This window comes from Fomitiporia mediterranea (assembly GCF_000271605.1).
Source record: "Fomitiporia mediterranea MF3/22 unplaced genomic scaffold FOMMEscaffold_1, whole genome shotgun sequence".
NCBI classification, from domain to species: Eukaryota; Fungi; Basidiomycota; class Agaricomycetes; order Hymenochaetales; family Hymenochaetaceae; genus Fomitiporia; species Fomitiporia mediterranea.
In genome coordinates this window covers 1,534,592-1,560,523 of record NW_006760386.1, presented here as the reverse complement: position 1 = coordinate 1,560,523, position 25,932 = coordinate 1,534,592, and the positions used below count along the sequence as shown (strand labels likewise).

The window sequence follows — 25,932 nt, the reverse complement described above, 5'->3', positions numbered from 1 at the left end:
TCCTCGTCCTTAGCTGCGGAGTTTAATAGTGACAACGACGATGGTACTTCGGGTACGGGATCCGGGATGCATTCTCTCGCGCATGAACTTGCTGCTGCGCTCATGCCAGAACCGAGTGCTGGTTCGAAGCTATTACAAGAGGAGTTTGGGATAGAGTATGACGAAGGCGCGGAAGGGATTGATGAGGAGCCAGAATTGAATGGTCATGCAGGCGGAGAGTCACTCGCAGACGAGATTGGTGATGCATACGATGGACCTGTGCCTAATGGACACGCACCTGAGCTTGGGGATGAGCCACCAATAGACGACCTCGCCGTACATTTCGGATCGGGAGTTTCGTCCAGTCCCGGTAAACCTCAGGCGAAGCAGCAACCTCAACAAGATCCAATGGACGTCCTGGCAAAGGACCTAGAATCCACCGACAAATTCCTTTCACAATTACGACACCTAGACGCCGACTCTACACATTCATCCTCTTCACAACCCTCCATCGAGAAGTTCGCTTCGGATATAATCAGGCATATTAATGACTCAGTACGTGATCGGGAGAGCCAGGTGCGGGAATTGTTGGAATATGAAAGGGAGTTTAGGAAGATTGCTGGAGAGGTAAACGGGAATGACGTTCTTGGGAAGTTGGATGCTTTGAAGGAAGTAGACGGTCTGTCGGACAAACCGGGACCCGTGGACGGGGCGCGCTCGAATGGAGTGGTGATGGAAACAATTCAGGAGGATACTCGTGCACACCAACGCGCTTCTTCGAATGACTGGGAAATGAATCCGGATGATCATTTCCTTGAAGACGAAGGAGACGAGACTTTTGACGAGGACGTTGACACGCCTTCTCCAATGAAAGACTCTTTCGTCGTTCCTCCGCCAATGACCGGTCCGCCAACAGTCCCAAAGATTATTCCCGAGCTGGTCCACGTCCGAACTGTCACAACTTCCCTCGCAACATCTCTCACAGCCATCTCAGAACACGCGCAGATGAATGGCGCAGCGAACGCAGACGCTGGTCGAAAAATCCGTGCTCTGAAGAACAAACTCGGCGGATGGCGATCAGAATGGGACAGCGCGGAACAGAGTCGGCTGAAGATCGAAAGATGGGAGGCAGGGTTAGATGGTGACGACAACAACAAGTTCTCCACCTCGGATTCCAACACCAATCATCATATGCCAAATGGCAAACACAGGCGACTTGACGCGAGACGAACCACAGACGAACACCTACGCGCGTTCGAACTCGCATTAGCGGACGCAGGGATGAAAACTCAGGCTATCATGGCAAAGTCTTGATTTTCTCTTTGTCAAACCACTTTGTTCTATATGCAATTGTACTTATCAACCCTTATAATGTTTTGTCCTTCTTCATGCACACCTTTAGTAGTTTGCTTACCCTCATGCCGGAATGTTTTTTTAGAGTTTTTCGAGGTCAACTTTCTTTTTCTATTCACCGATCTTTTGAACATGCATGGTTCATTGGTGGTGAATCACACTTATGCTAGCATCAAGCAATTTTTTTGTTGTTAACAGTGCTAATTCGCGGCTTTCTTTCCTTGCGCTACATAATTGTTCATGGTGATTTGGTTTTGATACCCTTGGTAAAATTTAGAGGATAATGTGGCGGATGGTATTACATAGTATTGTATCACAGATAGATTTATGGCAGGGACGATTGACGACATCTATGGAGTGAATATTTCACGGGTAGAACGAAGACGATAACTGGCCTAAGGTGCATACGCCAATGTTGCAAGGTTCCTTGCCAAAGAGAATATTGTATCCCTTGTAGATTGCACATCCGTTTTTTCGCTGCAATTCTTGTACTCGACCAATACAGAAGCTTTATCTATACTTCATCCTTTATATGCAAACCTAAAACACGAAATAGGTTAGTTACATTTGTTATTTCTGCTTAGAGGAGCACTTACCAAGCCGCCCTCGCAACCACTGCCTCTTTCCTCACCGCACGTTTTGGATCATCCAGAGACTTACCAAGTTCACGAAGCACGGAAGCCTTTAGAGGGTGTAAGACATCGTATCGCACGGCGCTAGGAAGAACAGCGAGGCATTTGAGCGCGGACAAACGTAGAGTCTGTGGATTAGATATTAGTAACAGTACATAGTTATCATGTTTATAAGAATTTAAGGCCTACAGAAGAGGATGCCTCTTGAGGAAGAGCATTTTTGAGCATGGCCAATACGAGAGTCCTTGCATGCGCTTGGACGGCGTCCTGAGCCCCATTACTAGCGACAGTTGTAATGGTACTTATGATACTTGTTCGAATTTCAGCGTCTGGTAGGTCGAGACCTCGGATTAAGTGTGGTGTGAGCTATGTAGTTCGTAGTATGAGTGAAACGAGTTCTGTTCGAGTACTGAAAAAACTTCGTACGGTTGGCATGTCATTCACATAAACCGTTCTTGGCAACGAAGATATCAATGCAGAGAGTGCGACAAGATTGGCTTTTTGTTCTTCCGGCTCTAAAAGGTGCTGTCCTCAGAATTGTTACCAATTGTGTACTTACGAGCACTACTACCTTTTATATTCTCTAATATTCTCGGTAGAACATTCTTATAATATTTTTGAGCGTAGAGAATCTAAAAAAGGGAAAGGAAAGGAATCATTTGTCCAATCGTCAGGTATTCTGACAAAAGCACGATACCTTGATGATTGCATGGTTTGATTTCGTCAAAATATCATCGCCTCCGCTCGCAATCTCGCCGACTGCTCTCGCAGCATCCCATCCGACTTGTTCGTCCATAAAGATGTTGAACAGGCTATTCACTAGACTCGTTACAGAAGGGCTGTTAAGGAGGACGAGAGCCTTGGCTATCTGTGGCACATTGGTGAACCATCTAATGCGCATTTACTCAAGGAATTGCGGAGTTGCTTACCCAAACCCAACTATGAATAGCCTTCCGCCGACGTTCTGCTGGTACTTCAATGCTCAGTATGCCTTTCGGGTATACGTCTTCAAGTTGCCTGGAAATAAACGGGGACAACTCTAAAATCGTCTTGTTAGCATGTCGGTTGTTCGGTACATGATAGCATACACTCACTTTCTGCGTTCTTATTTAGGATAGATGCTAGCAGATGATTTGCCGCACGCCGTTGAAAGTCGTTGTCCGCAACATCGAGCACCCAATCTTGTATGCCGATGAGTATCTGGTTCGAGTCCAGGTCAGGGAAGAGGACCTGAACAATATTAATTAATTACATAGTTTGATCTGCAGGCGATGAGGAAACGTACATCTTTGCGGAATGCGACGCAGGCAGAAGACAGAAGGACGATTGTGTCACGCTCCGAAACAGTTGAAACACTCTGAAAGATACAATTTAAATCTGAACTTGGCAAGGAATGAGTGTGCCAACCTCGAACGGCTTGAAGGCTCTACCGACAGGGAATGCATGATGTCGACCACAGAGAGCGTCTAGACTCCCGTCAAAGTAAGCAGAGTAAAGGTCTTGAGCCAGCTTCTGTTGCCGCCTTCAACATCGATGTAAGCACATCAGACCACTGTAGATCGTAGCTTGAAGGCTTACTCGACCGGAATGGTTCGTACAATCGTTGTAATTACTTGTCCAGCTACCGCAAGCGACTTCCGATGCGGGTCATTCGAGACTGACGGCCCACCTGAAATAGACAGGTAAATGAACAAACTGTACAACCGCGGGACCAGTCGGTCGATATATTTTGATATGTCCACGTGGTTGGCATTTGCTTTGAGCTCTACCACAGATGACAACGTTCGTAGAATACCGTGGGTGTATGCTATTCGCAGTTCGGAGTCTTCCTCATTATTTAATTCGGCTTTTGGCGCGCAGATAATGTCAAGCTTTGTTGTCAAGCGCACTACCAGTGTCTCGAATAGAGGAGCTGGGACACATAGGCGTGCCAGCAATCGCAAGGTCCGCCAGCATTTCGCTCGCTCCCGATGAGCGTCACGAGATGGAGGTGAGTCTGGGAGAGAGGTGAAGAGAAGTGGAAGCGTATACTCTTCGATCGCTTTGGAATTTCTTTCAGCGATCGAAATAAGGACACCGAGAGCATCATCGGCGGATTCATCGCTAGAAATACGACCGATTAGTCTTGTTCAATCAACCAATCATCAAGATGGGAGCTTGCCTTGCTTCGTCGGAGTCATTCTTCTCAGATTGCAGTAATTCGTTAATGTTGTGTACAACATATACGAGTTCTTCGTCTGTCAAAACGTCCTGCATCCTAGCAAGATTTCGAATGCCTTCAAGCGCAGCCTCGCAACTGCTCGGACTCTTCAATCCGGCTACAAAGGCACCAAGGACGTCATCTTTGAGCGTTAATAACTGAGCCTGCAGCCCGTAATTTTCCAGCGTCGTTCGCTTTGCATCTATTGCAGATACAACCACGCATAGTAACGTAAGGATCTGAGGACGATGTACCAATTCATCTGGATCGCGGAATAGCTTCAAAAGATGAGGAATAACCTGTGACAGAACGAATTTGGAGATACTCGCTGCAAATGGACCATGGTAAGTGTAAATTTAACGTCAGGGAACAACTCACGTACGCGTCGTCCCTATGAGAGCCGCGATTACCTTACTGGCGGGCACTGCTTGACTTTTCTCAGGTTCGCTCATCAGTCCTAAACATTCGCTGCAGATATCCGCAACTAAGCCTTCAATGTGGTCTTCTGATCTCTCGGAGCTTCCGTCAAAGCCGTAGATAGTTCGTATTAGAACTTCTGTCGCCTTTAATGCTTCTGCTTCAATTTCAGGATTGACTGGTTGGAATACCTGCCCATAATTGGATATTTAATCAGGATAGTAAGACATGTCCTCACCTCCATCTTAAGGGAGTTCCATAATTTCTTGGAGAAATTATTCACCGCCGCAGAACCATATACAGCTATGCAGATAGAGATAGTTTCAATAATATCTTTCTTGAGTACTGATTAGCATCTCGTTGCTATCGCTCAGGCATGGTAGTGATGTACCTACTTTGGTAGCAGGAGAACCACCCAAGAGTTTGTCCAGAAACAACGGAATCGCTAATTGACCGAAAAGCGGCGACGCGCTCATACAGGATCTTACAGAACCATGTTTAATGGACAGATCAATGCAATAGACAGACAGTAACGTACCGCAACACGAGTCTGAGGTCATCAGCCGTGATAGCATAGGGATCGTCTGCGGGAGGCTTGAACGTGATGGGGAAGTAACAAAAGATAACATTGAACATCACCTAAGGTATAGTCAAAAAGACAGCACAAAACTGATAGAAAGTAAATTTACCTCGACAAGGCGAGAGATATCAAATTCTATGCAGATGACGCGATCTATCGAGAATGCAAGGAGGAGATTCCGTGGGTCCTTCTCGCCATCCACAAGGTTGGTATATCCAGTCAGAAAATCATCACCCATTTCGATCAAGGCTTCATGTGAAAGTACGTCAGAGCTTTCCGAGGACCTTTCGTATGTCAATCTCAGACATACCACTTCTGCGGTGAGCTATCAAAGAATCCAAGATCCTGAACACCAAATATCGTGTGGACTGGTTGAGTTTCTTCATGTCGACGTGTGCGAATATGCTACGTTAGAAGGTTTAGCAGGACTTCATATTGTACAGGACTTTGTCACGTACGCCTTGGCTATGTCAACAGCGTCAACATCAGAGAAGGTGGTAAAGCCAGACAAAGGGACAAGACCCTTCAGAGCAGGGATAGTCGTCTCGGTGTCTTCCAGTTTTCCAGCATAGAAAGCCGTTAATACTCGTGCTAATGTAGTGGTAAGGTGGGGAAGACATCCTTAATAAACGGTAACCAACTTGCTTGTCGGTTTATCTTCTCTGGTGAGCATCGTTCAATAATTTGGGACAAAAGGTCTACTCCTGTTCACCGAGTACGACATGAGTACATTTCAAAAGCATAGTTATTATGTATATCTTGCCCTTCGTCCTCAGGATATCCTCCTCCGAGGTCAGATACTCGCCCAACGCCTTTACTACGTTGAGGAGTGTAGTCTGACCAGATGAAATATCTACGCCGATCTTTCCTTAGCTTTCGGACCAGATACAAGTAAACAGTCATACCTGAAACTAGCTGTGCGATTTCCTCATCGCGGCCCGTAGCAATCCAGGCGCGTACATGTCGCTCTGTTGACTCCATGAAGGCAAGTAGCGGTCAATGCTAGAGTGTATGCGACGATCAGCTTGAGAATTTATTTCGTGATCGACGCGTCTGCTCTGTGGCTACGGTACACTGAGCAGTCTCCCCGTGTTTCTCCTCCACGAGTTGCCGACCCAAGAGCTCATGCTCAGAGCAAGATGGGTAACACGACCCTCATGCTTACGTGCCATTTTGAATGCGCGAACCAACTACCGCTTGTCACTCTGTCCCCGGTCTTACGCCTCCGCGTCATCTCCGTCGACATCGCCTAAGAATCCCAAACGCACCGACAAAATTGACTATAACACGAGACCAGAAAACTCAGATGCGTCGACCAGCGAACATGTCAATTACAAGATCGTCACGGCCAATTCTCTTGAAAGCAATGTGGAACCGCCACGAAGAGTCAAGATGCTCGTACGCGACTACATCGAAGACGCGTTGTACAACCCGAACTATGGCTATTTTCCGAAGCAGGCTACTATCTTCTCGGGCTTAGAAGAAGTAATTGATTTTAGCAAAATCCGAGATGGAAACGAGTTTCAAGATGTTGTAGCCAAAAAGTACGAGAGTTACGGGAAGGATGGAGATGGACCAGGTCGACAAATCTTCCATACGCCCACAGAGTTGTTTCGTGTACGTACCCAACAACAAGGACGCCTCTTTTGATGTTGATTTTCCTTCACAAAGCCGCACTTTGGACAAGCAATAGGGCAATGCATAGTCTCCGAGTACCTTCTGAAGTATTTTCCCTATGAGGATCTGAACCTTTACGAGATCGGTGCTGGAAACGGGTCTTTGGCAATGGATGTTCTGAACTTTATTCAAGACCGTCATCCTGAGGTCTATGAACGGACGCGTTACACTATCATTGAAATCAGTGCTAGCCTTGCAGAGAGACAAAGACAGAGCCTCAGCTCCGTGCATGATTGCGTAGAAGTTGTCAACAAGAGTATCTTCCGTTGGAAGAGAGACGAACCTGCACCTTGCTTTATAGTGATGATGGAGGTTATTGTAAGTGTCCTATTCTGAGCCGTAATTGCATTTTTACTAAAGTGTCCTAGGATAACTTTGCTCATGATATGATTCGTTATGACTTGAAGACATTGGAACCTTACCAGGCTTTCGTCAGCATAGACGATGGAGGGGACTTCCATATGCACTATACTCGCATCACGGATCCATTGATGTCCTCGTTCCTCTCAATGAGACTAGCACTGGGTCATCCGCCACCTCTGCCAGCAATCTTTCGTTCATCCCGACGATTCAGGAATTTATTCTCGAATTTCCCTTTCGTGCCCAATCTCTCACAACCGGAATACATCCCAACTCGCCTTTTATCACTATTATCTACTTTACGGACATATTTCCCGTTGCATCGTCTCATCTTGTCAGATTTCGCGACATTGCCGGACACTGTACCGGGCTACAATGCTCCCGTCGTCCAGACGCGATACAAAAACACAATGGTACCTTGCAGGTCTCTGTTCGTCAGACAAGGCTACTTCGATATTTTCTTCCCGACGAACTTTGAACAACTACGGGATATGTACGAGCACGTCCTAGCTCGCCCTAATCCAAGCATGTCGGGCGGACCCTCCGCATCTGATCTCCCCATTCCACCGCCGCCGCGTTCTAGTCCGCTTTGGCATAGCGTTTCCCCTCTCACGCTAGGTTCCGAATTCTTCTCTTCTCGCCCTCCAAATAGACGCTCACCCCTCGATGGAGTGGTTTCTGCGAGTGGGTTGCCAGTGGGCGAGCGAAAATCCAGTGTCTTCACGCACAAAGAGTTCATGGAGACCTACGCAGACTTGGAGCGGACTCGACTCAGAAACGGGGAGAACCCAATGTTGGATTATTATAAGAATGTCAAGTTCTTGTTTTAATTGGGGTTATTTTGTGTAGATTATACTGCAGGCTCTGCTGTCTCGTTCATTTGTCAATTTGTCGTCAGGATTTCATGATGTACACATAGTAATGGAACATTTCTCCGAGCTCTCGAATCTCCATCGTTGTGTTGGGTCTTGTTAAGAATCTCTTTCGGAAGTGTGGTTGACCGAATGTGATGTACAGGAAAACGCCACCTTTCTTTAGGACCCTAATGTAGAACCTGGTAAATATCAGATAATTTGTTTGCTATGTATCCGTACCTCAAAACTTCATCCACTTCTCTGGTGCAATCATTAATTACTTGCTCTGGTGGATCCTGTGACGTTTGTCAAAATTACACCATGTAATACGCGTATGACGAGAAGGCACAATGACTTGCCCAAACATCCCCCTTGGAAGACATCATGGCATCCATAGTCCCTAAATGTATATTGAAATCAGTCACTGAAGGAAATATGTCCAACAGGTATACTCTACTAACCTTTGTCTATAGCCACGTCAAATGTTGAGTCTTCAAACGTGAGGTTCCTAACGTCCATTTCGTTCCATGTCATTGACGGTCTTGAATTCTTGTACCTTTCACGCATTTGTTCAATCACGACGGCCGAATACTAGCAGGTCACTTCATTTGAGTGAAATCAAACATTAAGGACGACGCTCGACGGCTCACGTCCACATTTACTATGTTATGGTACCCATCGTCGTACATCTGCATAGGAATGTTTGATGAAAAGATATGTTGAGTATTAAACTCAGCTGCGTATCAATACCTCTTCAGACAGTTTGGAATTTCCACATCCAAGCATTAGTATTCTTGACTCCTTGGTGGGAATGACTTGTTGGATAATGTGTGCTATGTCGTTGTAGCTTTTAAACCAATCGAATGTCGCTCCATCGGCCTCCCTATGTAATCGTTATTTGCACCGATGAGACGGTTGAGTGAATTTATATAAGTTACTTGCGATATCGGACATTCCTTATTACGTTCAAGAAGTCAAGTTACCTTCATTGTGGGACCAGAGGCGTACATACCAGTATTCCAACGTGCCATATTCTTCGTTGCTCTTTGGTAATACATCAGAAGACATGATGAACGCAGATATTAAACTATTTGATTTCGCGACAGTAGTCCGACTAGCTGAGGCAAGCAAAGTTTACGGCGGCAATGGCCGAAAGAAGCTGTAAGCCGTATCGCCGTGCGTAACACGAAATCACTGCGCACAACCTCGATTTCTCCTTACACTGTGACCACCCATAAAACAATCCCGATTCCAGTCACTCTTTATACCCCCTCCACGTCTTGTATCTCTTGCGTGTCTTCTTTGTCTCCCGGCCCTGCTTGCTCTGCTTGCCAAATCTGAGAAATTAGCAACATGAAACTCACGCTCAAGCAGCAATGGCGTCCAAGACCTCTCAACTCGTTTCTTGGTTTTGTTGATATCAAACTCGGTGTAACTATAGCTCTCCTCTTTGCTGTACGTCCACCATTCTCTTTGCTATCTGTTTTATGCAACAGACTGAGAACAATGCATCCTCTCACCAGGTCCTCAACAAAGTGGCAGGCGTGTACGGCCTCATCGCCGTTTTCACAGGAGGGTCATTCGCCCAGCTCAGCATGTATATCTATTCTGTCGTAGCGCTCATTGCGTTTGGGTGGGCACTCAAAGCTGTCACTGAGGTTCGCCTATTACCTATCAGACCCGTTCGGCAAATTTAATTCTGATGCCGTTCTAGGAGGACCCACGGCGCACACTCTACTTCGCCCACCTCTTTTTCGCAGACCACGTCCTTTCCACAGTCTGGACAGTCTTTTTCGCAGTAGTGTGGTGGATATATACGCCACATGACGGACGGCGACAAGCAAACTCCGCGGCGCAGGAACAGCTCATGCAAGGCGGTTCTGGACATAACATGACGGAGGAAGAACGGACGTTAGCTGCGATGCGGATCTGGAATAAGGAGAAAGGTATGGCTGCGGCTGTCATAATTATTGGCTGGTGTGCAAAGGTACGTGTATGTTTTTACCGGATTTGAACGGTTGTATACTGAATGTATCCGTAGGTCTATTTCGCCATCCTGATCTATTCGTATGCCATCCATCTCCGAAAAGGCTCTTATCGCTCGCTCCCACGAACAACAGACTCTATCTACTCTCAGTATACCTCTCTCAATGGTGGAGCTCGTGGTGCTGCATTCCCCGAAAGCGTTCTCGACGACGAGGATGAAGAGTCAGCAGACGGCTTTTACCGTATGCCAGTAACTTCACTTGCACAAGTCTCTTCGAGGAACTCAGCGGCGCCCAAGCCAGGGTCCTCGGTCACCTCATTCTCGGACTTCACGAGTGCTCCTGGGCGAGGTCGTCGATTTCGTTCTACAGGAGCAGCGGCGATCAGTGGAGACCTTGGAACTGTCGTGGCCGGGAAAGCGAAGCCGGAGGATAAAGAAACAGACTACGAGGAGGAGGTCCTCTTCGACTCTGATGAGTTGACTCACTCGACTCATTCCAAGTTCGGCACAGAGGAGAGTACGAGTGTGAGCTCGCGAGACGACGAAGCTAGTGGGCGGCGAACACCTGGTGATGGAGGACTTAGTAGGGAGAGGACTGGGTATAATAATAATAGCTTTGGGCAACCGTGAACTCCTGGAACCTCTTCTTTTCTACGCTAATTGCCACATATATCTCACTTTGCTCGCTCCCCAACTACGGATCCTACGTTATATTTGCGCATTGGGTTTACTATTCTATAGACAAAGTTGACTGATAGTATTACATCCGTGCTTTGATTAGTCTATCTATCAAGAAATTCTCTATTTGTTCTATGGATGAGTCGTGCGAAAGCTATTATCGAATTTACCTCAGTTGTCTCGCTGTCCGTTCTTCTCAGAGTCGGCAACGAACGCTTCCGCTCTTTCTATGTCTGTCCGCTTCTCCGACGTTACTAGGCTCATTCTCCTAGGTGTTGATGGCTCTGTTGAAGCATCTCTAGAGGTAACGAGCGTTGGATCACCATCCTTCTCCCCTCTATTCCCAACAGCGTCATTAATAGTAGTACCCACTTGGGATTCGCCGTCTGCGTTCTCCTGCGCGACTCGTCTTCTACGGCGTTCTGCCCTTGGGTTCAATATCACAGCCAATATGATAACAACACCGTCCAAGACCTCGAATACAGAGATCATGAGCAACTGAAATGTGAATGGAAGAAGGAAAACGTACGACCACTAGACTATATGCGACGGCCGCGAGGGCATCGAACTTTTCTCTGAATACCAGAGATAGGAGGGAGAAGACGCCGCCTAGAGTGTCTATAGCCATGAAGAACATCGAAATTCCTTTGACCTCGCGAAAGCGGATGATCTCTCCATACTGAGGGCTATGTCTTACAACGTTAGGGGAGATAATAGGCAAGAGATGTGCAAGAAAGACGCACAGTAGTCCGACGGCCAGGGTTATTGAAGCCATAACTCCGAAGAAGGTTACTGGCCGGTCGTTACCCTTATTTACGGCAGGCTAATATTTTACCGTCAAAGTGTGTCAAGAGTTATCTTCATTGTACTATCGTTCCGACTCACACGGACTGCGAATACCATTCCCGCTTCGAATCCTCCGAGAATGGCGAGTGTCATCGTCAAGATTAGAATTACTTGTCGATAAGGTTTCTTGTGCTCGTAATATAGGCACTATAGGTCAATCATGAAAGTATGATGTTTGTCAAGATTCAGCAGCAACAACATACCTGTGACCATGATATAAGGGATAAAAGTCCAAATATTTGAGGTTGGATTATCAGAGGAATATTGAGGTCTTGCAAGATAACGAAGACGCCGAGAAATACAGCTGCGATAGCCCAAATCAACCTACAGTGTGCATATGGTAAAACTACTCAGTCACATAATATTATTCGGAAATGACTGTTGGATAGTACATCAACCAATGGGACAAGCCCTCCGTTGCCTTTTCTCGCCAGCTTTTCCAGATTTGGGGAATGATTTGTCCACTCCAACATACAGTCCCTTGGAAAAAAGCAAACAGCATTAGAAATGCGTTCCAAGACAGAAACGTCAGTACTCACCCATGGTGCCAAACACTTGCTCTGCTACTCGATTGACAGGCATATCCTCTGAAACTCGACTGTTAATCTTTAGGAGTCAGGAGTAACCGTCTAATAGCACTAAGCCACGCAGTGCCTTGACCCTATACCTGTGAACCTAACACAACGAGGTGGGTCGTGTCTATGATTCAACTTTTAAGGTGTGGTGGAACCATCCTTGCGCCTCATGATTCTTCAGCATTCTTCTTTATCGGAATAGGAGTCCGATACACTTGGCTTGGGTGCTCGGACTTTAGATCGTGGGGCCTTCGTGACTCAGCTCCGGTTGATACTTTTATTCCGGCTGTTGAAGGGACATTGGTTGGTCCCACATTGAGAGGTACATAGAGATTCAATTGGTAAGCGGGCATATTGACGCAATCTGTTTTGATTTACATCTACAAAATTCCCACGATATTTTTAGCTCAATGACATATGCAGTACAAACAACACAGGTTTCTGTATGAAATATAGAGCAAACTACTGTTTTTAAACTGTGTCAGAATCACCTCTTTAAAGACGTGGGGAATGCACAAAATAGCTTAACGTATTCCTCATATTTATTTCTTCACACGAGAATTTTGCATATAGTGTAGACACGTTCAAGGATCCATGAGACCCTCTCTACATACATGACATCTTCAGGGATTTGCGCGTTGGTCAAGGCGTCAGAAATGATGTTCAATCAGAAGTTGGGCTGCTTTGAGAGCGGTGAATGAGACTTTATTACCCTCAACGTGCCAGGGCGCTGAAGTTTTTCATGCAGATATCGCTATTTACCATAAGACATCAACAGTACAAAGAGCCATAATAGACTGTCTCCGGCTATCTTCTTGTCCATGTCTTCTGTAGATTGACCAGACGAATAGGCGCATCACACGAAAGGAAATGAATATGGGTGGTTGTCAAGGTGCATTATGAGTGTGGCCAGTCATAAAAATACATGCGTCTGTTAGAGACACATTGGGATAGAATAGATTAGATATATCATGGAATAGCGGTCTTGTCGGTATTGGGTTGTCGAAAGCTGGATTTGTCCTGCAAGGAATCTACAGTGTCGAGTGGTTAGAAGGCGATATGCAGAAGTAGGACGAAACAACAAACCATTATTTGTTTTATATTCTATTACTGTATTCGCAGGAAGCTCTAGCACTCGCTTTACGGCATCCCTGTGTTACTTGTCAGAAACCTCGTTAAACTAGAAATCAATAAACATACTTGATTCGTTGGTTTACTCTTGTGTCATATCCGTGCTTATTCCACACAGTTAAGATGTCCTCATGTTGTCGCACACTCAGCGTACAACCACAGATTTCAGGGTCGTTGCTATTCGATGATGTGCCGTTTCCATTCCCTGAACCACTGTTCTCCGTGCTTGGCACACTCCTCCAGCTTGACACATCAGCTGCACCAGAAGCTGTGCCCCCGAATCCACCAACAGTGCTAAGCCCGCAGTCATCAAACTGGTCACCGATGACTGCCAGCACCAACTCCTCCCACAAGCGGTCCGCAACTCCCTTCTTCAGGCGGATAATCCATTTCCCGCCTTGTGAGTTTAGTGGATCCTCCCACACTGGACGCCGTACACCTGAGTGGAAGAGCAAATAGTCCGTCGTAGGTTGAACTGTTGAGGGTGGATTGAGATGTGTCCATATCATCCAAAACGATTCGATCTTGAGAATAAAATAGGGTCAGGATACAAACCATCAAAGGCGAGGACCGAATACTGAAAAAAGGGGAACGTACAGAAGCAAAGGCAGCTATCTTCTTTATCCCTTCTTCATAATTGATTATTTTATTGCCAGGCGAACGCTGCTGCCTGAACCAGAAGACCCAGCTATCTTGTAGAACAGAGATTTAGATACTGCCGCTCAAGCACAAAGCGAAGACGCCGTACGCACGTATTACGCAGAGGGTGTAGGCTTTCAGGATTCGACCCATTACTGCCAGCGTTCATGGCATGCTTCTCCTTCGTTGAAGGTTTCTCGTCGCCGGAGGAATTCGTGGAGACTGAAGTGGAGAAATGCCGAGAAGATGGCGCACGGGGCCGGGCAGATGGTTTTTGAGATATCGCAGCAGTGGTCATAGTGGTGGTTGTAGATGAAGATGAGTTGTTACTTGGGTTCGCGTTTGTATTGGAGAGGAAGCGTGACTGGGAATGGTTGGAGAAATAGCCAGTCATTGACGTGAAGATCGATAATAATGATAATAGAAGGATTTCGGCCGTGTATAAAGGGGGTTAATCTTGATGTATGCGTGTTCTTTGTGGGGTTATTGTCGCGTGGTCAAGGAAGTTTGTCTACGGCAGTGGCGATTTGACAAAGCGTTTGTGTGCAAGTTGTGTGCGCTGCGCTTGCAAACGCCAAAAATGTCGACTTTGGAGCGCACCTGTCCTTCGGGAGTTGCCGTGTGTTGCCATAAGCACGCTGATGCAAGGCACTATACGTATGGCAATAAGATCCAGTTTGCCAGTCCTCCGACTTTCGCATCTGACTTCTCTCACGTACCACTACCGACTACGTGTACTTTTCAACCATGGTTAGTCTTGTCATTGAACTGACTGAGAGACCTCCCAGTCTCCAGCCCTCTTACGAGCCTTGTCAATGGCAGGGCACACGACTGTTTCAGCCGCTTTAATCTACTATTACAAGAATTGAAATGAGGTCTGGTACTAATGATCATTTTAGAGCGCGTATCCGGCATATGTTATGGGCACTTTGTGCATAGTTGGCGGCGTCACTGGCTTTGCAAGGTAGAAAGGCTTCATTCAATCAGCCTATCTATTTCCTGAGTATATCTGTACAGAACGCGGTCTATTCCGTCTGTCGTTGCTGGAGTTGGGTGAGTTAATTCAATAGACCCATGTCACTCGACACGCATCTGACAAATCCATAAAGTGTTGGGCTGTTGTACCTTTGGAGCGCTGAGGCTATCCGTAAAGGAACTGCGAACGGTCTGGAAGCTGCTCTTGGTGAGTTTCATCGGTAACGCACGCCGGAATTTGTTCATATTTAAGCTATTCAGGCGCTTCTGCTATCTTGCTCCTTTCTTCGGCACCCCGCGCTGGAAAAGGACCCGTCCCAGCAATGCTTACAGCGACATCTGCTCTCGCTGGCGCGTACTATGGGAAGACTGTGTATAATGTTCGGTCTTGAAGAATAATTTATCGCGTACAGCTGGAATATCGTGTTCTCCACTCAGTCATGTCACAATTGCTATCCGTGTTTGCATTGTCCTAAATGTTATTCTTGTCCTTCAAGGTCCACTCAGATGCAAAATGCGTCTTCCCTTCCCTTCGCAAGACAGGATGTCACCATGCTCGTTGGTTCGAGCGTCAATATCTAATGCACTTTTTTTTGCCTTTAGTAAGCTCTATTCCTGTGGCCGTCATGCAAGATTATTCTCTCTGCACTGCGAATAATAGGGCACCACATTGATCAACCTCTGAAAGCACTTACAACGAAGACGCTCCATTATCCTTTGTTGACTAGGTGGCATTCTGTACCACTTTGACGGTTAAGACAAAGGCCAAGGAATCTGTTGCCTATAGGAGTACGTTACATATCCATTCAGTTGTTTCTTGCTTGTACCTCCAGACCTTACCAATTTGATGTTGGTCTTCCTGTACTTTCTTCAGACGGAGCATAACAACAACACGAATCGTGGACTCTTGTCATCGACATCCACCACTGCGGCCACCTTCCTTCTCACATTTAAAGGGAGTGCTGGGGTAGTTGGATACAGATGCGCATTTTTTTTATCTGCTCCCTGTCTTCTAAAGTCAACAACTCGCTTCATCCTTGAAGTATCTGCTCATGATGCCTTCTCTAAACGGGAGGTCCACTCCTACACATACTAGGGTAAGAAATTTTCATCAATGCATATTATTACTCTTGTTTCCCACCGTAGTATGGATAGGTTGAATCCAGCAAGGCAATGAAGGAAACTCCAATAGCAACTGAGATGCATCTATCCGGCATTCCATTCTCAGAAATATTCCTAAGCGTAGGCAACATGGGATTTTCCCTCAAGGCAATGGATATAAAGATGGTCAATGAACTGCGTACAAATGTTAATACCGCTGAAAATGCAGCTCTGCTTGCCGAAGATGCACCACTACGCGTCCAACTGCAGATGTGTAAAGCCTGGACCACGATTGTTGCTCCTATCTTTGTTTACCTCTTTGAGAAACACGGATACGCTGGCGGATGCGTTCTCGAGCAGAAAGAATTGAATTTGGTTCGACCAGGGTTAGCTGCCCAGAAAGCCTTTGTCTATTCTAATTATAATTACTATGTGACCATTCTTTGTCCAGAGATCAGATCAATCCAATGTAGGTTGTGTGCACTCACATTGCTCAGGTACTCAGAAGACTAATCCAAGATACATTCTAGAAACAATGAACGTCTCCCTGGATCGTTCGCAAGCGTCCTTATAGATCTACCGTTTTCTTACAGCGGAGGCATCATGCGTGCTTTCCGAGACAATCGGATCGAAACCTTTGACTTCTCAGTAAACTCGGTCGACACGATTTCCGCTTTATGCTGGTTTCATGACTCAAACATCGTGATTGAACCTATCAAGTCCGGATTTCGTGCCTTTATTCTCTATGAAGCCGTCATAGATCATGCCGTCATAGATCATGCCGTCATAGATCATGATACTGCTCTTCCTTTGACTTTCACACCAAACTGTGCTCGGATGCACAATCTTGAAGTGATCTTGCATAAGTTGGGCGGCTATAATGAAGAATTACATCAAGTTGATTTAAAGACTGCATTCTTGCCCCTCGTTCGTATTCTCATTCACCCTTACAAGCATGCGGGAATACCAGTACCTCTTCCGTTGCATCGGCTTCTATTTGATCGTTTGACAAGGGTAATAGCGGAAATGGGAACTGTTTTGGATGATCCAGAAAAATGGTATTGTCTGTTTGGTCAGATGAAGGAGCTAGTAGAGTTGTTAGAGTATTGTTGGGCAAAGTCATGCCAATAATATTTTCGAGTGGGGGTAGAGTTACCGGCCGAGCATGCATTGTTGTATTATTACTAGTACTGTAACTCTGAATGGAAATAGCTATTGACTTGGAATCTGAGACCCGTGCTCAGCATAGAGGCACGATCCTAAACCGGTGTCTTCGGCAAGTGCCATCGTGGGACCGTTCCCAAATTCAAAATTCGCACAGCCGACCAGCGCTGGGCCGTGATAACGACGACGAAAGGACATCTAACTCTCTTCTCTCTCTCCTTCTCCCCTCATTTGTGGATTCAACTCTGGACGGTGCAGCGTAGTACGGCTGCCCTTAGTCCCTGATAAATGTACGCTACGGTCTCTCCAACACGGCTCAGGCCGGCGGTACATCTCCCGACGAACTTCTCTTCAAGTGTTGGCAACGGCAACGGACGAGTGGGAAATGGTCGTGGGCAGAGCAGCCAAGACGGCTGGGGTATTTTCGAAGGGAAGCGGAGGTTCGGGTCGAGCTGGCTGGCCAGCCTTGGCTTACATTCGGGCAGGGAAGACATCAGCACGACAAAATCGTCGTCGCTGTGGCAGAATTTCCACATTTTCGAGGCACCCCGACGGCGGACCCTCACCTCATCAAACGACTCACCCACGATGCTGAAATTCTGCATAATGTGTGCTCTTTGGTACTCTGCCTCCGCAATGTCATCCAACACGGGCAAAGCTATTCTTAATCAGTTTAGGTTCCCGGTCACTCTAACGTTCGTGCAATTTGGTTTTGTGGCGGGGTACTGCCTCCTCTGTATGAACCCGATCGTCCGCTTTTCGCGGTTGCGAAAGCCAACGCGAGCTATCTTGAAGAATACGCTGCCGATGGGTATCTTCCAAGTTGGCGGGCATATGTTCTCGAGCATGGCTATTTCCCGGATTCCCGTCAGCACTGTGCACACCATAAAGGTACCGTCATTCAACTAGATTGCAATTTTAGCCCACTGATCTTTGTATTGCAAGGCACTATCACCGCTATTCACTGTTGTGGCATATGCATTCCTTTTCGGCGTGAAATACTCGCCGAAGACCTACATCTCTCTTCTGCCGCTAACGCTTGGCGTCATGCTCGCATGTTCATTCGATATGTCCGCCTCTAATGCTCTGGGATTGACTTGTGCTTTCGCTTCTGCAATCGTGTTCGTTTCCTCAAACATATTTTTCAAGAAGGTCATGCCCACTCCGTCCTCTGGAGCATCACACGGAAGCACCCACAAGCTAGATAAACTCAACTTATTGTTCTATTCGTCCAGCATGGCTTTCTTGCTCATGATTCCGATGTGGCTATATTACGACCTTCCGGTGCTTCTCTCGCCGTCGCGGTATGTTTCACATCCATCTCACGGCCACGCATCCCCGCACGGTGTTGGATACTATTTTTTCATCAACGGGACTGTCCACTATGGCCAAAACATCATCGCATTTATCATTCTATCATCTACGTCGCCAGTCACTTACTCCATCGCGTCGCTGTTCAAGCGTGTTGCGGTCATTTGCATCGCGATCCTATGGTTTAATCAATCCGTACATCCCGTACAAGGATTTGGCATCTGTTTGACTTTTGCTGGTCTGTGGATGTACAACAATGCGAAACCAGATGTCGAGAAGGGAGAGAACAAGATGCGTCGTGTTGAGGCGGCCCGCGAAATGATTCTCCCGAGTACCAGGGCAGAGCATCGCATGATGCATGCCAGCGACTCGCCTGCTCTGTCTGATAACGAAGGGGAGCCTATTTCAGTTTCTTCCGGTGTGGAACGAGCAGCATACGCCCCTCCATCAGTTGCTCAAGACTTCACTCACGGAGTAGCCTTACCTCCACCGCCTCATTCTCAGCCGCACTCTCACCATAACCCAAACCTTACCATCAAGATAGCGCCACCCGTTGATCAAGTCAAGGTCACAGAATCCCCTGTAGACTCATACCCATCGCCTCCTCTGTCCAACGATTCTCCCCCTCCCAGTGCTATGCCACTTACTTCTGTCCCTGAGGGAAAATCCCGCCGCCGAGGGACAATTTCTCGCCACGTACACTAGATCCGGAGACGACGTACATTGATTTAAAAGGACCTGCATTATTCCCGATTATTTATGCTCGAAGACGAGCTCTTTGGACTAGACGTTAAAAACACCATCTATTGACTCTTTGCATCTTCTTGTTAATATTGCCTGTCATCTTTGTTGCACCGCGTGTCTCTTGACTGGGTCATAGTGCGGGACTGCCGTCGCCCACCTCACTCCTTTTTTGCCATATTAATTATCAATGATACGATACCTAGATGCACAATAGTTACTTCATGCAATAATAGATGATAGATACCCTTATCGAGCCTACCTACGACGAAGTAGGTATATGCGCGATCGTGGGAACTTCGATTCTAGTCGAAAAAGCGCGATGCAACCTTTCTTAAGGATCTCGTCCATCTAGTTTACCATGGTTTAGCATCACGACTTTCTTATGCATTAGCGATGTCCACTCGTCGTACTCCTCTCTCTGGTTATCCCTCTAAGAGGCGACAACGCTCGATCTCGAATCCACATTCTCGTCCAGTATCCTCTTCATCTCCACTAGAGCCGATTACACAAGATGCTAGTATTTCCGAAGAGATGTCCCGGCGGATGCTGAAGCGGTCGCGTAACAGCTTGAAACGCGCTCTTTCTGGTCCAGATGTCTTCAAATCCGCCAGTGTGGGAGCATCGCCCGCTGATCGACCACAAGACGACTTGCGACCCGCAAAGAGGTCGAAGGCGGGCAACAGGGCTCCACTGCAGACAATCGTCGAGCCGAGTCACGCGAATACAGACGAAGAAGGCACTGTTGATATGGATTTAACGGATGTTGTCCAGTTGAGGACACCTGTTCCTCGCGAAGCTCCTACTAAGAAACAAGACGAAGCTACAACGAATGAAGAGTCGGACTTCCTCTCGCCCTTGCCTACTTCACGTCTCGCAAAACGCGTTCTTGCTCATCGTACCAGCTCGTCTAATCTTGCTGAAAATAAAGAGCAGAAGAAAACTGCTACTAGTGATGACTATATGCTGTGGTCACCATCTCCAAATGATCTTGCATCTCCTTTCCACAGTCGCCCTGGATCTCCTAGCGCCGCTCTCTCTGCCATTGACGCTAAGAAGGCCTTGGCCAAGAAACTCAATAGAACACGCTCTGTTGGCACTGATCTCCGTCGTCGCGCGACAATGCGATCCTTTTCACGTGCAGTCTCGCCAGCATCCAGCGCTTCAAGCCCAGGAGCTCGACGTCACCCTTCTCTTCCCAGCTCTCAGGTTAATCAAAAAGAGAATCAAGACTGGCTCATCCCTGCTCAACTTAATCAAGCTTTCGGTCACAAGACGCCTCGACGTCCATCTGATGCTGGCATTCCGTTCGTTCGAGAAAGCTCATTTTTTGACTCTGTCCCTGAAGCTTGTTCGACGCCTGTACACGCAAGACGTATGACCACGAACATACCACCGACTCCCGGAAGGGACGTAGATGCTACTCCACGCATGCCACTCGGGATTCGACCTTCCTCGATATTCTCGCAAAACAGAGGTTCAACGGCTTTCGCATTAGATGAGCCAACCCCGCGAGCGAGGCTAGCTCTTGGAGGCCTTGGATCTGCCCTACTGGACTCGGAAGATTCGCTCTTTCCTGATTCCATTGTCCCGCCTATTGAAAGTCCTCCTCGGATTGCACAGTCGCTTCCAGCAACTCAAACGGAACGTAGACGCATGACTGTTCATATGTCTCGGGACAGCATTTTCTCTTCGGCCATGGACTTTTCTTTATCCGTCGCGGAACGTCAACCTACTATCGGCGTTCCTCGTATCTCCGACAAGACGAAAGTCGAGCCAGATTCATTAACGCTCGCACCACCATCTTCTCCTTCAGGGAATCAGATGTCACCTCCAAGCTCTGACGGTGACGAGCTGCGGGACATGTTCTCCATTCTCGGCCTTGACGGTGCGACTTTGCTCAAGTCATGCACCCATTGATGAAAATTGTACTCACCTGAGCTTTATACAGAGGATGAGCGGTGGATGACAAATTCAGCAGACCCTATTGATGCACTTACCTTCACTCGTTCTTCCATATCAACCGACAAGACAAGAAAGACGAGGAGCTCGCTTTCATCTCGTAAGACAGGAAACTCTAAACAACACGAAGTTATCTCCGTTAAAGCTCGCGCCGCTCGTCAGGGCGGTCGATCCTCAGCATCCTCAGCGTCTCAAGACCCAATGCGGAACAAACGTGTACTAATAACGGCGGAATCTCCTCGTCCTCGTACTCTAGCGAAGACATCAATGATGACGAATAAGCAACTGAAAGCTCTCGAAGCTCTAGGGACAGTCAAGATGAGGATCCTAGACAAGCCCATTCAACCAGCCTCTGACTCGAGTGATGAACTCAACCTAATCAAGCAGCGTGTCAGTCTGGATCAGCTTTCTTCCGACTTCTGATATTTGGTGCTTTAATTTCCTTTATTTTGACGCTACGGACCTCTCATAGACTATACCTTGTGCTGCGTCACTTGGAAGTTCTGTGTTGCTCTCGATTTTCTTGGACTCAAAAAATATTTTCTCGAGCTCATCATTCCCATCGACAATCCGATGCCTCGTTCCCTCGGAACGTTTAGACCTGTATCCCCCTCTGCTTTCGATTATTTCTTGTAGCCCTATGAATCACCCAAGAAAGTCTTCATAACAAGTCCCGCAATCTTCGCTTCGCCTAATGTGTCGTCTCGTAGCACCTTGCAACATATGAAATAAATTCAAACGACCCAAACTTACAAATCAAGAATAAAGTGATAGATAAATTACCACTGGACTATTGCTAATAGTGAAGCGTTCAGGATGCGATTCGTAATTGTATGTAAGTGGATACCTATCCCTTCGTCGACAAAGGATCTAGGGACGCCCATCATCCGAATATGCTGGCGGCGCCGATTGAGTATCTTCGGTCCCATTTACATTGATATCCGGTGGGATCAAGTTTCTGGTTGTCTCCTGCTGTTGCCGTCGTTCAATCTCTGCTATTCGTGCACGAAGGCTGTCCACTTCCTGCATCATCGAAGTCACAGGCTCGTTTGATGTCTGCAAACTCTCAGACCCGACGTTGGAATCGGGTAGTATACGCTTTATCTCACCATCTGTCACATCCGCAGCGTGATTATGATATATTGCGTTAGCTTAACGACAGAGCTTACCTGTCCAACTGTGTTGACCAGATGCTGGGGGCAAAAGCAGTGACACTGCAGCCTGAGTATCTCCGTCCACTGTAACTACGCGTAATTCAGGTGCTTCGGTAGCTTCCTTCCTGTTATACCTGCTCTTTACAACGGATGGCCAACGCAACGACCAGCGTCGCAGGAGTAGCAATATCCCATGGCAAGTTATGAGTACTACTACAACCCCAAAGATAATCCCAACAATTCCTCCTGTGGATATAGAAGAGGAACTTGATTGGTTGGTGTTAGCATTGGGCAATGGTGACAGTGCAGCTAGGTAATTTGTCTAGGTCAAATTTGATACTGAGACTATTGGGTTGATAGCTTACTGGATGTGGGCACAGAAAACCCAACTGTATTAACAGTACATCAATGTCTTGAGAAGTAATTTAGAGAGTAAAAGGACAAATAAATACTTGTGGTGGTCCTGCTGTCAGTTGAGAGAGAGCTTTGGGATTGGGTGACACTACTACTAGTAGTGTCTGAGGAGGTAGTTTTTATTGGAGTAGTAGGGAGGTTCAAGGAGCTAGTGGTGGTCAAGGAGGTAAAGGTAGATGAAGTAGGGTCAAAGGCAGCAGCCATGGACAGGCAAAACAGTGAGGATGAGGATGTAAGAACTTGAAGCGGCACTGGCCGTTCAAAGGTAAATATACTGTTCTGCCGGAATTATCTAAGTCCCAGATGTACTCAGTAGCACACTGCACTTGTTGATGTAAAGATGGATATCAGCCTGCTGATGGCTTCAAGAACTACTCTACACATTACAATAAAGTTATCCATCAAACATCAAATAAAATAAAGAGGGGTGCATTTCATTTGTGATGCTCCCTTCTGCTTTTAAGAAAGATTTTATTTTATTTTCGTAATAAAATCGGAATCTGTCCATGCCTTCACACATTGAGCCATAGGATTTGATTACATGGTTGGCATTTGCAAAGATCAGCTTCAAGGCCGGCAATATATTGGATTAGATGGCCTGATATCATGATTCATTGATTGTCCTGCCCATGTACAGGCCTGTTGGCTATGATGGTTGTAAGATCACTATTGGGATACCAAAAACAAGGACCTATCTACGAGTCTCTAATACTGCCAAGCTAAACTTGCTACGACTCGGAGCCACAACATTTGAGTATAATTTATCGCAGAGACACTTTGCACCAATGTCAGAGACGTGGAATTCTGGTAGTTACGTTGCGACGGACAGATACTAATTAGTGGGCGTTCTATATCAGATCATGTCTGGTAACGAACAGATCACATAGTTTTGGATAATGATCAGTTACAGCACGGTAAAAATACTGATCTTTGCAGGCTCACGAATCTTGCTGAATGTAATTGATGTATTATTATGTTGATTATGCACCCTTTGTAGCTAATATTCCTTCGAGGACTAGCAAGGAAATGTCTCCTAATACCACACGCGTTTCGGCTCAAGCTGGATATTTCATCGTGCATTGGCAGCTGACCTGAACTATGCAGAGCCATTGGGACTATAAACGATGGGACGTGCACTTATGTGCTGATTTCCATGTGGACGAGAAGAGTTCACAACAGGCCTGGAGCTAATGACTGTATAGGTACCGCCAGATCACCATCTATATCTGAATTCTGATTTGTAGAGTACGAAACTATAGCGATGAGCTATAGCTGAGTACTTGGTATAGGCAAATACAATCAGAAAGGAGAAACAGTCAAGGCGGAGATTGCAAGGTGGGGAATCCAGTCCTCCTGACGACTGAGATGTAAAAAGGAGCTAACATCGCAGTCGCAGCCGAAACGCATTCTTGCTCGAGCGCGACTGGCTATCCAGATAGTCCTCGTAAAAACCCACGATGAACTCCTCAGCTTTGAATCCAAAGCGATTATAAAGGAGCTATACACGGTAAACAGGAGTTCATCAGCGGGACGATACTTTTGGTTTGATTATGTCCGCAACACGTTGGGAAAGATGAAGATTACGCACCATAGCAGGATTATTAGCAGAGACGTGCAAGAGGATATCGCGTCTTGGATTTCGGGTGACGAGAGTGTAGAGCATTTTCCTAATATCACGTCATCATATACGCGAAAAGAAAAACGAGTTAAAGTTCCGGTATATAAATGTTTCGACGGAATAAAATAGATAACATACGTCGCGATTTGCGAATTCTCCCAACCCGCACGGACAGCAAGGTATGTAATGTACGTCTCCTGAGGAGAGCTGAGAATGGCTACCCCAACGACGAGGTGTCTGTACGTTGTTACAACTGTACACTTCTCTGGAAAGTATTCCAGCGAGTCGCTAACTGTCCAGGGCAAGCAGGGTTGAGTACCCTGGTGAACATTTATAAGAAAGGAAAGGACGTTTTGGATACTAACCATTGATACCCGGCCAGAAAGTACGCGAAAGAAGATCATGCACTTGCGGAAGATGAGAAGGCCGAAGGGATTGGTAGTCGATAGGTGCAGTTGGTCTCCTGGCTTGTTCTCTTTCCGGGCTAGAAAAACCCATTCCATATATTGTATAATTGCCATTCCGTTCAGCACGAATAAACCTAACTCACTGGAAAAGCAGATGATGTTCATGAATATCATCCATAAGCTCCATCCACGGCGTGCTCGCTTCCCAGTCACGGAACAAATATCCATGTTGAGCATGCGAGGTGCTGAACCCTGCTATTCGTGCAGCCAATGAACTTCCGTACGGCGTTGTTCGTATAGACTGTAAGGCGCTGATAACTCTAGGATCCGGTTGAGTTGCAGGTTTAGGAGGATCGGGTGCTTTTAGTGCCTGAGACTTAGGTATCGAGAAACGAGGGGAAGGGAGGGAGTGTATTCGTCTATGCTATGTTCATTGTCAATTTGCTTTTCTAGTTGCAATCGAGAATTGAGAAAAAACCTTTTCAAGTTTGAGCTTCCTCAATAACAATCGATTAAGAGGGAAATTATTTAAAGGCAGGGGCTCCAGCAAGCCGTGAATAAGCATCCTAGCTTCAGATACAGTAATTGGACGAAGCTTCTGACCCTGTCAAAGTTGAATTTGAAGTAATGTTCACTCAGTCCAGTTCCACGGATGCTATCAATGAAGAAACTCACAAGTTGGTTGGCTTCCACCTGACTTCTAAGAAGCAATTCCCTTGTTCCAAGAAACTCAGAAATCACTTCCTGCATAACCTCATCAAAGCTCTGCCAATCGTCCTCCGAACCAACGTCCAGTTCAGCTAGGGCTTTCAATATCGCTAATTCTTCTCCAGAACTCTTCGCTCTCGTCACCGACTCAGCTATAGCACTCCCTTTTCTCCGCTTCGCCTTCCGATTCGACTGGGTCGCATTGGACTTTCTCTGTGTTTCTCATGATGAGTTCGTGAATTTGGCTTGTATAGTTTTGAATGCACCTTCTTCGGAGTCTCCATGTATTCATTATCATCTTCTGAGCTGAAGACGTCATCCGTAACCTGCTCTTGCTTCGGCATATCAGCAAGGAAATAGCGTTTAAAATTAAACAAAAGACAAGAAAAGAAAGTGTGTCACTGTGTCAACTCAAGTGCGCCCGGCGCCGATCATCCATTGAAGTGAGTTGCTACTTACTTGCTCACGT

At 46.6% G+C, this 25,932-nt stretch overlaps 11 protein-coding genes across 11 annotated transcripts; 6 read left to right on the top strand and 5 right to left on the bottom strand.

Moving 5' to 3' along the window:
- Window positions 1–63: 63 nt before the first annotated feature.
- On the top strand, window positions 64–1,293 carry FOMMEDRAFT_37360 (uncharacterized protein; the record flags this gene model as incomplete). Its single annotated transcript, XM_007261503.2, has 2 exons — window positions 64–1,136; window positions 1,206–1,293. Coding segments are annotated over 2 exons (1,161 nt in total), but the record flags the coding sequence as incomplete, so codon positions are not given.
- Window positions 1,294–1,620: 327 nt separating this feature from the next.
- On the bottom strand, window positions 1,621–6,142 carry FOMMEDRAFT_137871 (ARM repeat-containing protein; the record flags this gene model as incomplete). Its single annotated transcript, XM_007261502.1, has 22 exons — window positions 1,621–1,872; window positions 1,929–2,092; window positions 2,154–2,330; window positions 2,391–2,479; window positions 2,536–2,596; window positions 2,662–2,832; window positions 2,894–3,003; window positions 3,059–3,194; window positions 3,250–3,321; window positions 3,372–3,486; window positions 3,543–4,067; window positions 4,126–4,492; window positions 4,547–4,772; window positions 4,820–4,918; window positions 4,977–5,064; window positions 5,120–5,220; window positions 5,271–5,410; window positions 5,472–5,566; window positions 5,620–5,752; window positions 5,803–5,865; window positions 5,925–6,014; window positions 6,067–6,142. 22 exons carry the CDS (start codon window positions 6,140–6,142, stop codon window positions 1,854–1,856), a joined length of 3,117 nt encoding a protein of 1,038 aa, XP_007261564.1. The 3' UTR covers window positions 1,621–1,853.
- Window positions 6,143–6,433: 291 nt separating this feature from the next.
- On the top strand, window positions 6,434–8,935 carry FOMMEDRAFT_16255 (DUF185-domain-containing protein). The gene is made up of 8 exons (XM_007261501.1): window positions 6,434–6,778; window positions 6,833–7,156; window positions 7,207–8,240; window positions 8,293–8,348; window positions 8,412–8,452; window positions 8,514–8,643; window positions 8,703–8,741; window positions 8,803–8,935. The coding sequence occupies exons 1-3, from the start codon at window positions 6,554–6,556 to the stop codon at window positions 8,026–8,028; spliced, it is 1,371 nt and encodes a 456-aa protein (XP_007261563.1). The 5' UTR covers window positions 6,434–6,553; the 3' UTR covers window positions 8,029–8,240; window positions 8,293–8,348; window positions 8,412–8,452; window positions 8,514–8,643; window positions 8,703–8,741; window positions 8,803–8,935.
- A 470-nt stretch (window positions 8,936–9,405) lies between these two features.
- FOMMEDRAFT_24934 (DUF1753-domain-containing protein) lies at window positions 9,406–10,669 on the top strand (the record flags this gene model as incomplete). The annotated part of the gene is made up of 4 exons (XM_007261500.1): window positions 9,406–9,507; window positions 9,549–9,710; window positions 9,767–10,039; window positions 10,094–10,669. The coding sequence occupies 4 exons, from the start codon at window positions 9,406–9,408 to the stop codon at window positions 10,667–10,669; spliced, it is 1,113 nt and encodes a 370-aa protein (XP_007261562.1).
- Window positions 10,670–10,888: 219 nt separating this feature from the next.
- On the bottom strand, window positions 10,889–12,145 carry FOMMEDRAFT_24933 (uncharacterized protein; the record flags this gene model as incomplete). Its single annotated transcript, XM_007261499.1, has 7 exons — window positions 10,889–11,215; window positions 11,247–11,403; window positions 11,461–11,540; window positions 11,603–11,710; window positions 11,767–11,887; window positions 11,956–12,043; window positions 12,103–12,145. The coding sequence occupies 7 exons, from the start codon at window positions 12,143–12,145 to the stop codon at window positions 10,889–10,891; spliced, it is 924 nt and encodes a 307-aa protein (XP_007261561.1).
- Window positions 12,146–13,018: 873 nt separating this feature from the next.
- On the bottom strand, window positions 13,019–14,239 carry FOMMEDRAFT_115963 (eukaryotic translation initiation factor 4E member 2). Its single transcript, XM_007261498.1, has 5 exons — window positions 14,022–14,239; window positions 13,867–13,957; window positions 13,339–13,793; window positions 13,225–13,289; window positions 13,019–13,169 (listed from the first exon to the last, which is right to left on the bottom strand). Exons 1-5 carry the CDS (start codon window positions 14,204–14,206, stop codon window positions 13,108–13,110), a joined length of 858 nt encoding a protein of 285 aa, XP_007261560.1. The 5' UTR covers window positions 14,207–14,239; the 3' UTR covers window positions 13,019–13,107.
- Window positions 14,240–14,619: 380 nt separating this feature from the next.
- FOMMEDRAFT_16251 (uncharacterized protein) lies at window positions 14,620–15,436 on the top strand. Its single transcript, XM_007261497.1, has 5 exons — window positions 14,620–14,658; window positions 14,808–14,872; window positions 14,926–14,961; window positions 15,018–15,091; window positions 15,145–15,436. The coding sequence occupies exons 1-5, from the start codon at window positions 14,656–14,658 to the stop codon at window positions 15,273–15,275; spliced, it is 309 nt and encodes a 102-aa protein (XP_007261559.1). The 5' UTR covers window positions 14,620–14,655; the 3' UTR covers window positions 15,276–15,436.
- Window positions 15,437–17,736: 2,300 nt separating this feature from the next.
- Window positions 17,737–19,164, top strand: FOMMEDRAFT_74428 (TPT-domain-containing protein; the record flags this gene model as incomplete). Its single annotated transcript, XM_007261496.1, has 2 exons — window positions 17,737–18,039; window positions 18,094–19,164. 2 exons carry the CDS (start codon window positions 17,737–17,739, stop codon window positions 19,162–19,164), a joined length of 1,374 nt encoding a protein of 457 aa, XP_007261558.1.
- Window positions 19,165–19,596: 432 nt separating this feature from the next.
- On the top strand, window positions 19,597–21,585 carry FOMMEDRAFT_150143 (uncharacterized protein; the record flags this gene model as incomplete). Its single annotated transcript, XM_007261495.1, has 2 exons — window positions 19,597–21,088; window positions 21,152–21,585. 2 exons carry the CDS (start codon window positions 19,597–19,599, stop codon window positions 21,583–21,585), a joined length of 1,926 nt encoding a protein of 641 aa, XP_007261557.1.
- A 447-nt stretch (window positions 21,586–22,032) lies between these two features.
- FOMMEDRAFT_150142 (uncharacterized protein) lies at window positions 22,033–22,934 on the bottom strand (the record flags this gene model as incomplete). Its single annotated transcript, XM_007261494.1, has 4 exons — window positions 22,033–22,274; window positions 22,332–22,625; window positions 22,682–22,705; window positions 22,769–22,934. 4 exons carry the CDS (start codon window positions 22,932–22,934, stop codon window positions 22,033–22,035), a joined length of 726 nt encoding a protein of 241 aa, XP_007261556.1.
- A 981-nt stretch (window positions 22,935–23,915) lies between these two features.
- Window positions 23,916–24,947, bottom strand: FOMMEDRAFT_16249 (uncharacterized protein). The gene is made up of 5 exons (XM_007261493.1): window positions 24,899–24,947; window positions 24,714–24,832; window positions 24,487–24,640; window positions 24,319–24,397; window positions 23,916–24,228 (listed from the first exon to the last, which is right to left on the bottom strand). The coding sequence occupies exons 1-5, from the start codon at window positions 24,940–24,942 to the stop codon at window positions 24,109–24,111; spliced, it is 516 nt and encodes a 171-aa protein (XP_007261555.1). The 5' UTR covers window positions 24,943–24,947; the 3' UTR covers window positions 23,916–24,108.
- Between the last annotated feature and the right edge of the window lie 985 nt (window positions 24,948–25,932).

What these genes read in the sequence shown, in the direction of transcription:
- FOMMEDRAFT_16249 (XM_007261493.1), bottom strand. Translation starts at nt 24,942, where the DNA reads ATGGAGCTTATGGATGATATTCATGAACATCATCTGCTTTTCCA. An exon ending in GAACATCATCTGCTTTTCCA is followed by an intron (nt 24,833 to 24,898) that starts GTGAGTTAGGTT and finishes GGGTTTTTCTAG; the next exon opens with CCCGGAAAGAGAACAAGCCA. An exon ending in GAGAATTCGCAAATCGCGAC is followed by an intron (nt 24,398 to 24,486) that starts GTATGTTATCTA and finishes ACGTGATATTAG; the next exon opens with GAAAATGCTCTACACTCTCG.
- FOMMEDRAFT_115963 (XM_007261498.1), bottom strand. Translation starts at nt 14,206, where the DNA reads ATGACCACTGCTGCGATATCTCAAAAACCATCTGCCCGGCCCCGTGCG. An exon ending in AGATAGCTGCCTTTGCTTCT is followed by an intron (nt 13,794 to 13,866) that starts GTACGTTCCCCT and finishes TTTATTCTCAAG; the next exon opens with ATCGAATCGTTTTGGATGAT. An exon ending in AGAGTAAACCAACGAATCAA is followed by an intron (nt 13,290 to 13,338) that starts GTATGTTTATTG and finishes CAAGTAACACAG; the next exon opens with GGATGCCGTAAAGCGAGTGC.
- FOMMEDRAFT_16251 (XM_007261497.1), top strand. An exon ending in GGCGTCACTGGCTTTGCAAG is followed by an intron (nt 14,873 to 14,925) that starts GTAGAAAGGCTT and finishes ATATCTGTACAG; the next exon opens with AACGCGGTCTATTCCGTCTG. An exon ending in CGGTCTGGAAGCTGCTCTTG is followed by an intron (nt 15,092 to 15,144) that starts GTGAGTTTCATC and finishes TAAGCTATTCAG; the next exon opens with GCGCTTCTGCTATCTTGCTC.
- FOMMEDRAFT_16255 (XM_007261501.1), top strand. Translation starts at nt 6,554, where the DNA reads ATGCTCGTACGCGACTACATCGAAGACGCGTTGTACAACCCGAACTAT. An exon ending in CGCCCACAGAGTTGTTTCGT is followed by an intron (nt 6,779 to 6,832) that starts GTACGTACCCAA and finishes TCCTTCACAAAG; the next exon opens with CCGCACTTTGGACAAGCAAT. An exon ending in TAGTGATGATGGAGGTTATT is followed by an intron (nt 7,157 to 7,206) that starts GTAAGTGTCCTA and finishes AAAGTGTCCTAG; the next exon opens with GATAACTTTGCTCATGATAT.